This window comes from Uranotaenia lowii, chromosome 1 (assembly GCF_029784155.1).
Source record: "Uranotaenia lowii strain MFRU-FL chromosome 1, ASM2978415v1, whole genome shotgun sequence".
Taxonomy (NCBI): Eukaryota; Metazoa; Arthropoda; class Insecta; order Diptera; family Culicidae; genus Uranotaenia; species Uranotaenia lowii.
The window spans coordinates 182,098,781-182,107,339 of record NC_073691.1 but is presented as its reverse complement, the minus strand read 5'-3'; the positions used below and the strand labels follow the sequence as shown (position 1 = coordinate 182,107,339).

Here is an 8,559-nt window from a genome sequence, read left to right as displayed (position 1 = left end):
TAAATATCATGAATTTTTCGAAAAAGATACAACGGCTCACCGGCAGGACTTGAACGGAAAGCGGAGATTGCAGGTTCTGAAAATTTATAATTAAGAATTAATTTCTAATTTTATGGACAAACGGGTCCAAAAGTTCAAGTGTTAAATTCAAAACCTCTGGGGCCATTCCCTCTCCCCCACCCTTTTATCCGATCTTGCCTAGCAACCAAATGGGTCCGCATTTACCTTTTAGTGCCTAACAATCCATACTAATGAAAACTGTTTGACTAGCAGTTGTCAAAAGCTACAGCTAAGAGAAGCTTGTTCACATGAGAACTGGAAATGGAACTATTTTTCAAAAAATTATCAATTTGATAGCCACTGCAATCCTTTTTTTTCATATTGTTAAGAAAGACTTCACTTCATTCCTATAACTTTATAAAACTTTGTTATTTATTGAAGCAACCTAGAGCAATATGTTTATACTTTCAAGAGAATAATGATTTATTCAGCGTACCTACTTAAAATTTAATACTTGATGTAGCGGCCTTATTGATGAAAAGTGATGTCATTTTTAGTAAGAACATCTGAAGAATTTGAAATTTTATAGACGGATGGGAAGTTAGAAGAAATGAAAGATGGTGGATATGAGCGGGAAGAATTTTATTAAGAAGAATTATCATCACACATCAAATTTTTGTTTAGCGCGGGCCAACTACTTTGAATCGGTAGATACAAATAGAGTTACATCTTCTACCACACATTAGTAGGCCATGTGTGGTTCGCTCCGCAAGCTGTGTGCTGTGTGAACGACCTATGTGATCGCTCAGATAAGCTTCCTTCAACTCAGAAACGGATATATCGATGGATATATGAAAGTATTAAAGAAACATGAGATATCAAAGAAATAGAAAAAAATAAGCCATAAATATCATGAATTTTTCGAAAAAGATACAACGGCTCACCGGCAGGACTTGAACCCGCAATTTCCGTTTCAGTTCAAAACGGCGCGTTAGCCAATTACACCACGGTGAACGTGATGAAATAGGCTCCAGCATGCGTACATGTCCATCGGTCGACTGCTAGAACTTCTACCGATTCAACCCATGTTGCCAAATTTTTTTTTTTTTCAAAATTCGCTGGGACATTTGGTCATCAATCCACTTTATAGCCTCCTTAAATGGCTTTAATGCAGTTCCGTGCTACTCATTTTCCATCATATTCACAAAAATCAGAGAAAATAAGATTTATATCCACTATTGATCTCTTTGTTGTTTATCTACCACCACGAGAGATGCCAAATGTTTTTCAAAAAAGTCTGGAAGATTTTGAAAAAATGTCTGGTAAAGTCTGGATGGCGAGGTTTATAGGTGGTGACCTTTTTTTTTGGTCGCCAGATCGCTATATTGCAGATGCGCATTACTCGTGTAAAAATCATAAATTCTATTCACCCTCACTCTATTCATCTCTGGAACAATGTGGTATTAGTCCCAGTACGTTTTAAGCTTACTTCGTAGCATTACTCACTTTTAAATTACAAATCTAATCATTTCCGGCGATTTTTTCACGAAAATTTTGAATTTTCACTGTTTTTTTTTAAACAATTATTTTCCTAACTTCAAAGTCTGGAAACGACCAAATAGGTAAAACCACTTAAAACTAAAAGCAAGTTTTCTCAAAATAAGGTTTTATCAAACATATTAAAATCAATATTAGTAACTCTCAGCATGCTTCACACACTTCAGCAAGGACATGCATATCAGCACCACCCCATGGTAAAAGTTCTTTCTAAAAGAGTCAAGTTGGCGTGTTTCGTCAAGAAATTTATTGATTTGTTTTTTTTTCTCAGTCGTTCTGTTTTGTCAAAAAAGTTTCAATCGTCTGAATCTGTATGAATATCGGTTAATACAAATAATATTATTTCATAGAGATTTTCATGTTTCATATTGGCATTTCAGATGATCGATCGCTAGAATGCTCGAACGGCCTTGCATTTACTTTGAATGCAGTGAAATTAAAAACGCTGGCTTAACATCGATCGCCTCCAGATGGTTCCTTACTTAATTTAAGTGCAAAACATTTGTGGCACATGGGACGTAGCGAATCTTGCTGATGAAGAATCTATAGGACTAGGTCAGCCGGAGAAAGGTAGTCTGTCATAATGCCACTTACTGAGCTAAAGTCTTAAGGCGATCATCGATGAAAATTACACACATCGAGAGAAGAAGTAATGGCTTTCGCATTCCGTTTATGCGGTTGGGCTCGAGTTGTTTGATTGCTAACTTAATTATTTACATTTAAAATTTGGAAATTTCAAACGTTCTGAGTGCTTCAAAATTAGTCCAAAATATTGGAAGTCGTTTTCAAGAATCATATTTCAACGCATGATGGATAACGCGAATAATCGAGGTGCCTTTAAACTATGAAGTGCGAAAATTGTGGCTCCAGAGATTAATTGAAGGTGTCAGAGAAAGTTTCATTTTTCAATTTGCGATCTCGTAATCAGCCACTGAACGCGTTAAGCAATTCAACAAGAATAAACTAATGTGAATCTGAAGAGGTTCGAATATCTGCTGTTACATTTATAGTTGTGGTGGCTCCATAGAGCGTCAATATTCGTCATTTTGTTTTAATCGTTAAGACATTTGTTAAGATTCTATAAGAGATTCGAGGGTAAAAAAATAATTGCTTCAAAAAAAATGAACAAATGCACGCATTTGACCCAAAAATCCTAGTTTCGGTTACCCGAGCCTCACTGTTATCCATGCCATGGTTCATTAGTGCTTTTTTGTTGTTTTTCTAGATTTTGCAAAAATCATTCATTTTTTTTTTTGCTATGAAGGCTGAAAAAGTTTTTGGTGTGTTTTCATTTTATTTTATTTTTATCACTTGATCACCAATAATTTAAAATATTTCGAATATTGAATAAATATATTAAAGCAAAAAAAAAAAAATGACCAAATGACAAAAATGACAAAAATGACAAAAATGACAAAAATGACAAAAATGACAAAAATGACAAAAATGACAAAAATGACAAAAATGACAAAAATGACAAAAATGACAAAAATGACAAAAATGACAAAAATGACAAAAATGACAAAAATGACAAAAATGACAAAAATGACAAAAATGACAAAAATGACAAAAATGACAAAAATGACAAAAATGACAAAAATGACAAAAATGACAAAAATGACAAAAATGACAAAAATGACAAAAATGACAAAAATGACAAAAATGACAAAAATGACAAAAATGACAAAAATGACAAAAATGACAAAAATGACAAAAATGACAAAAATGACAAAAATGACAAAAATGACAAAAATGACAAAAATGACAAAAATGACAAAAATGACAAAAATGACAAAAATGACAAAAATGACAAAAATGACAAAAATGACAAAAATGATTAAAATGTTAAAACTGATAAAACTGATAAAACTGATAAAATGACAAAAATGACAGGAACTGTCGACTTACTACACGACCGCTGCCAGGAACTGGTAGAGGCAAATGATTCCCCATCGCCCCCCACTATAGTATTCAATTATCACACAATCAATCATAAAAATATAGTTTAATTTACTATATTTATAGTGTTATATTCAGAATCAATCATACATTTGTAGCTGAATCTATCATATTTAAAGTTGAATCAATTATACCACTATAGTTGAATCCATCATATTTATAGTTAAATGTTAGAGGTCAACCAGAAATGTACAGTTGAATCAATTATATTTATAGTTGAATAACTAAAATCAATCATACAATTGTATTTGAATTCATCATATCTACAGTTGAATCAATTATACCACTACAATTGAATCTATCGTAGTTATAGTTATATGTGAGGCGTCTACCAGGAATGTATAGCTGAATCAATGATATTTGTAATTAAATACCTAAAATCAATCATACAAATGTTGTTATTAACATTTGAATCAACATTTGAACAATTAAATCCATTATACCATTACAGTTGATTCTATTGTATTCATAGTTGATTGTGTGAGGTCATTCAGCAGTTGGTAGTTGAATCAAATTTATTTATAGTTGAATAACTAAAATCAATTATACGATTGTTGTTGAATCTATCATATATACAGTTGAATCAATTATACCATTTAAGTTGAATCCATTATTTCATAGTTGATTACGCATCAGTTTGTAGTTGAGTCTATTATATTTAAAGTTGGAAAAAATCAACTACGCTTTGATTATTGATATAACCAGCTAATAAGAACAACTGTAGTTTTATCTCCGTGTTGTGTTATCTGTTGAAATAAAATTTTGAGAAGCTCTTAGCTTAGCTTAGCTTGTTTGACTACTCATATCCACCTTTAATCATTGAACTCGAAATGCTTTATTTACAGGTTTTTGTTTTTAAATCGACTTTAGAGGAATGAAGTATTTTTTACATTTGATTTCAAACTATACATTTCGAATTCCATGATCGCTGGCGTGGCTAAGCAGAACAAGTTCCACGTCGCCAATGGTTGCTACTCCGTGATTAATCGAGGCCATAAATTTTGCACAAAGTCCAAAAGAATGGTGCTTGGGATTAGCAGCCATTCTCATTGTACAAAACTGATGCTCTCTCTTTTTTATGATTTATCTGATTAATAACGGCGCCGGCCACGTCCTAGTAGTCAATGGGGAAAAGGGAAGGATTGTTAGTTGGATACTCTGCAAGTTCAACTAGCAACCTCTCACTCCTGCATACTCCAAAAAAAAATTTTTGAAATAGCCAGAACGAGAGATGAGCTAATATCATCAACTATGAAAACCGTCTATACGTCTGCGAATCCATATTCAAGTATCCAAGGAAGGAGTTGTGTTAGTTGGTGAAAGGTAGAGATCAGGATCCATTTTGGTAAATGGTGCGATCATGATTTTCCTACACCTCCTATGCTCCTAGACATTTCCTAAGGAAACTCCTATTTCTATGAGGCATTTGATAAACGTCCATTAAAATGGATCGAATAAAATATTGAAGGCAAAGCAATACCATCCAAATTTCTTCTTTGAGAAACTAGCTCTTTTTCCTAAACGTTATCCCTGTTGAAGCAAAGAGTTTTCAAAAAGACGGAAAGCAACTTAAAATGAAAATGAATTATATTTTAATATTTAGACAAAAATATTCGTAAATTGTTCTTGAAAACTCTTTAATTCTTTGCTCTCCTTTGCCTCACATTTTAGAAGTCTTAAGACCTTTGATGCTCAAAGAGTACAAATCAATGTTATTATCAAAACTTTTAAATACATTTTCGCACATAAAGCAGGTTACGCAAATAAAACATAACCCACTGAACGGATTAAAACGGGTAAAACAAACATCCTACACAAATAAGTCGCGTGGGAGTCGGACACTCAAACACGTCCTTGCTCGACAAGTGCCGGGCGAACCCGATCGCCTTAATTTTTTTTAAATAACTGCAATTATGATAATTAAACTCAAAATATTGAAATAAAATAGAGAACATTAAGATTGTTAACAAAGTATGTTTCCAGATGCGTAAATGAAATGCCGCAAACACACATCGAGCTGGTTCGCCGTCTTTCAACAAAAACTCTAATGAAACCTACTATATTCAGGTGTTTGTTTCATTTTCCCTGCACACAAAGTGTACAGTTAAAGTTAATGAAAAGAGAGAGTGAAATTGAAAAATGCCATCATTGGTTTAAAATCCCTGGGAAAAAAGAGAAAAAAATGCCATCATAGAATATCCTCACCGGGTTTTTTTCCGTATTCGTCACAGATGTTGCCTTTTCTTCACCCAGCGGCGCATGCACAAAGTTACTCCTGATCTAGGTGCGAGGCGCGAGATATACTTCTACCACAGTCACATACATCACTTCAACAAAACATGAAAAATTCCCGATCAGCCAAACTAAATTATAATTTTTCTAGAAAACACATTACGACAGGACCAAAAACGAGACCGACAGAAAACGCCTAAAAAAAAAATTTTGAGAAGCTCTTGAAGTTGAAAAGTGTTGATTTATACTCCAGTTGATGGTATTCATAGTATGTTTGTTCTTATTTGATTCATGAGAAGCAATTGTAGCCCTGATCAAAATTACCAATTAATACCTACGGTGTATAGTGTTCCAAATTATTTTTTCCAACCATGATTATGAAATCATCATTTTTAGAACTGATTTATTAAAAAATTGTTCCAATTTGGACTCAATTTTTCGCAGGTAACAGTTTGACAACTTATAGTTTACTTTTTTTATTTATTTTTTATTCAGTTGGTCCTATTCTTTTACAGATAGTTCAGGAAAAGGAAGGAAATTTGGTGTTTCTTGACAACTCTCAAGATCTTTATCCAAACAACCAAAGAAATGAATGCATGCAAAACATTTATTTTTTTTCTAATTATATGTGCTATTGACGTTATCTACTTAGCGAGTGAATGTTGAAGCACAGCTTTGAAAAAAAAAACAACAATAATCAAGTTCACAAATATTCAAACATTTTCCGGTACAATAGGTATCTGTTCCACAACAACTATCCAAAATGTCGAAACTAGTTTACTGATCATAAACTTGTCTCAAAATGGTGTAATATGAAAACGCCATCCTTAGCGCCTGAAATGTGGATAATGTTTATTAACAATCGATACCAGAAGCCAACAAATTCCACATCTCACCGCCATGAATGATTCTCTAGTAACGACGAAAAATTTTGCAGCATGCAGGCTGCTTGTTTTTTGAGATCTCATCAGCATGAACAATATGGCGAATTGTTGTTTCCGGTTGCTGTACCAGTCGGTTGTGTACAATGCATCAGCAACCGAATTGCTCTGGAAGTAGACAATCTAGTGAAGTTTGAGGTTTTTTTTTAAAGTTTCAGATTACAACAGACCTGACTCTCTATTTCGGAACCCAACATGGAGTAGCAAAATATTTGAAACACCATCAGAAGCAGAAGAATCAACATGTTCAGCAAGAGATTGTTGTTGTTTTGTTCCTACGACAAAATAAGCCGACATGTGAATGATAATTTTAATGATATGATCATTTTCGTTTAAGCTCACAATTGATACAACAACCATGGACATACAAAAGGCTCCGACACAAATTCCGTGTAGTAGAAAAATAAAGTTTCTCATTGCGTCTTCAACTTTGGCGGAGTTTCTACAATAGCAATAATATGTCGATTAGATAAAAGTTAGATAAAAATGGATCCTACAACCCTGACCCACCTGAATGTAAGATCATGTAGCTGGATAATTTTCGTCATATTCTCCGTCAAGCATTCGGTTTCGTCCAGCATGTTCAAATTTTCGATTTTAATTCTAACGATCCGAAATAGAACACAAATGTAGAACAAGATGCTCCACATGAAAAAATCGAGCCCAGCTACGGCGCTCGTCATTATCACACTTAAAACGATGGTAACGATAATGACAATCGCCCAAATCCATGTGCTCGATCGAAAATCAAAAAATAGAAATCTGTCGACAGGTTTTTTTTTTCTCGAACCGTTTAACAATCTTTTCTATTACTTACTCTGCATTCAGTAGCGATGGCAGATTAATCTCGCGGTTAGTAAAATACGCCATTACAACGACGATGATCGGAATCAGAGCGTACATGGATAAAGTTGTGAGATGACCCGCTAGATACATTTTCGAAAAAGTCATTTGTTTGTTGTTGAGCCAACGCACAAGTTTCTGAACTTCGGAGTTAGGATCATCGCGTAGCTCTTCGAAGGCCGCCTCCATTTCGTAGAATGCTTCATTCAAAGTCTGCTGGTAGCTGATTATGACCATCATTTGGAGTAGTGTTTTCACGAAGAAAATGGCTTCGACCAAGGTGCTTACTACGGCTTTGAATTCATACCGGTGGCAGAAGATGAACGCAACACCGGGCACCAAAAACCACACAAAAACTAGGAATGTGATTGCTTTTGCTTGCGTTAAACGACCGTTAAAGTATTTTCCCGCCCAAAATCCTAAAACTGACAGTAGCTTAATGGTGAATTGCATCATCGTTGAAAAGCGTGCTCTCAGGAACTAATCTCAACCGGAAGTAAGATGAATGTTGGAAGAACATGCTGTATATACGCATCTTTAAAGTTTACTGATCTATGTGAATAAAATGGGATTTTTCTCATAACTGAATTTCATATCAGTGCCATTGATAACCATGCACAAAAAAATCCAATCTTCTGTTTTTTTTCTATCGGATTCACCCTGTTTTGAGTTTGCAGAAATGTATAAAGTTGTAGTTTATTCTTTTGCTTCATACAGGCCATTGCTTTGATTTGAATACATCTGGGAAGTGCTCAGCTTTCGACAATTTCAACCAATTGGCTGTTTACGTTCACCAGTTCATATTTCTCAATTATTGATGACGTCTATTTAAAGGTCCGGACCTCACTCCATAGGCTATTTGTGTTAGAATAAATTTAATTTGAATTATGTATGCATTGTTTCGAACTATGAATTGTTTAAAGTAACATACTCAATTTGACAGGTGTTTCCTATATTGTGTAAAATGAGGAAGTTTTCCATTACATAAACTGAGTTTTTTTTTGTGTTGGTGGTTATTTGTTGTACC

The 8,559-nt window shown here is 34.1% G+C and overlaps 1 protein-coding gene across 1 annotated transcript; it reads right to left on the bottom strand.

Moving 5' to 3' along the window:
* Positions 1 to 6,452: 6,452 nt before the first annotated feature.
* Positions 6,453 to 7,620, bottom strand: LOC129739318 (odorant receptor 49b-like). The gene is made up of 6 exons (XM_055730732.1): positions 7,507 to 7,620; positions 7,200 to 7,451; positions 7,032 to 7,131; positions 6,860 to 6,964; positions 6,645 to 6,797; positions 6,453 to 6,582 (listed from the first exon to the last, which is right to left on the bottom strand). Exons 1-6 carry the CDS (start codon positions 7,590 to 7,592, stop codon positions 6,526 to 6,528), a joined length of 753 nt encoding a protein of 250 aa, XP_055586707.1. The 5' UTR covers positions 7,593 to 7,620; the 3' UTR covers positions 6,453 to 6,525.
* Positions 7,621 to 8,559: the final 939 nt, after the last annotated feature.

Excerpts from the sequence above, each read along its gene's own strand:
- LOC129739318 (XM_055730732.1), bottom strand. The coding sequence starts at position 7,592 with ATGTACGCTCTGATTCCGATCATCGTCGTTGTAATGGCGTATTTTACT. Across the intron at positions 6,798-6,859 it reads GTTCCGAAATAGAGAGTCAG|AGCAATTCGGTTGCTGATGC; the intron begins GTCTGTTGTAAT and ends GTCTACTTCCAG. Across the intron at positions 6,583-6,644 it reads CTAGAGAATCATTCATGGCG|GCGCTAAGGATGGCGTTTTC; the intron begins GTGAGATGTGGA and ends TCCACATTTCAG.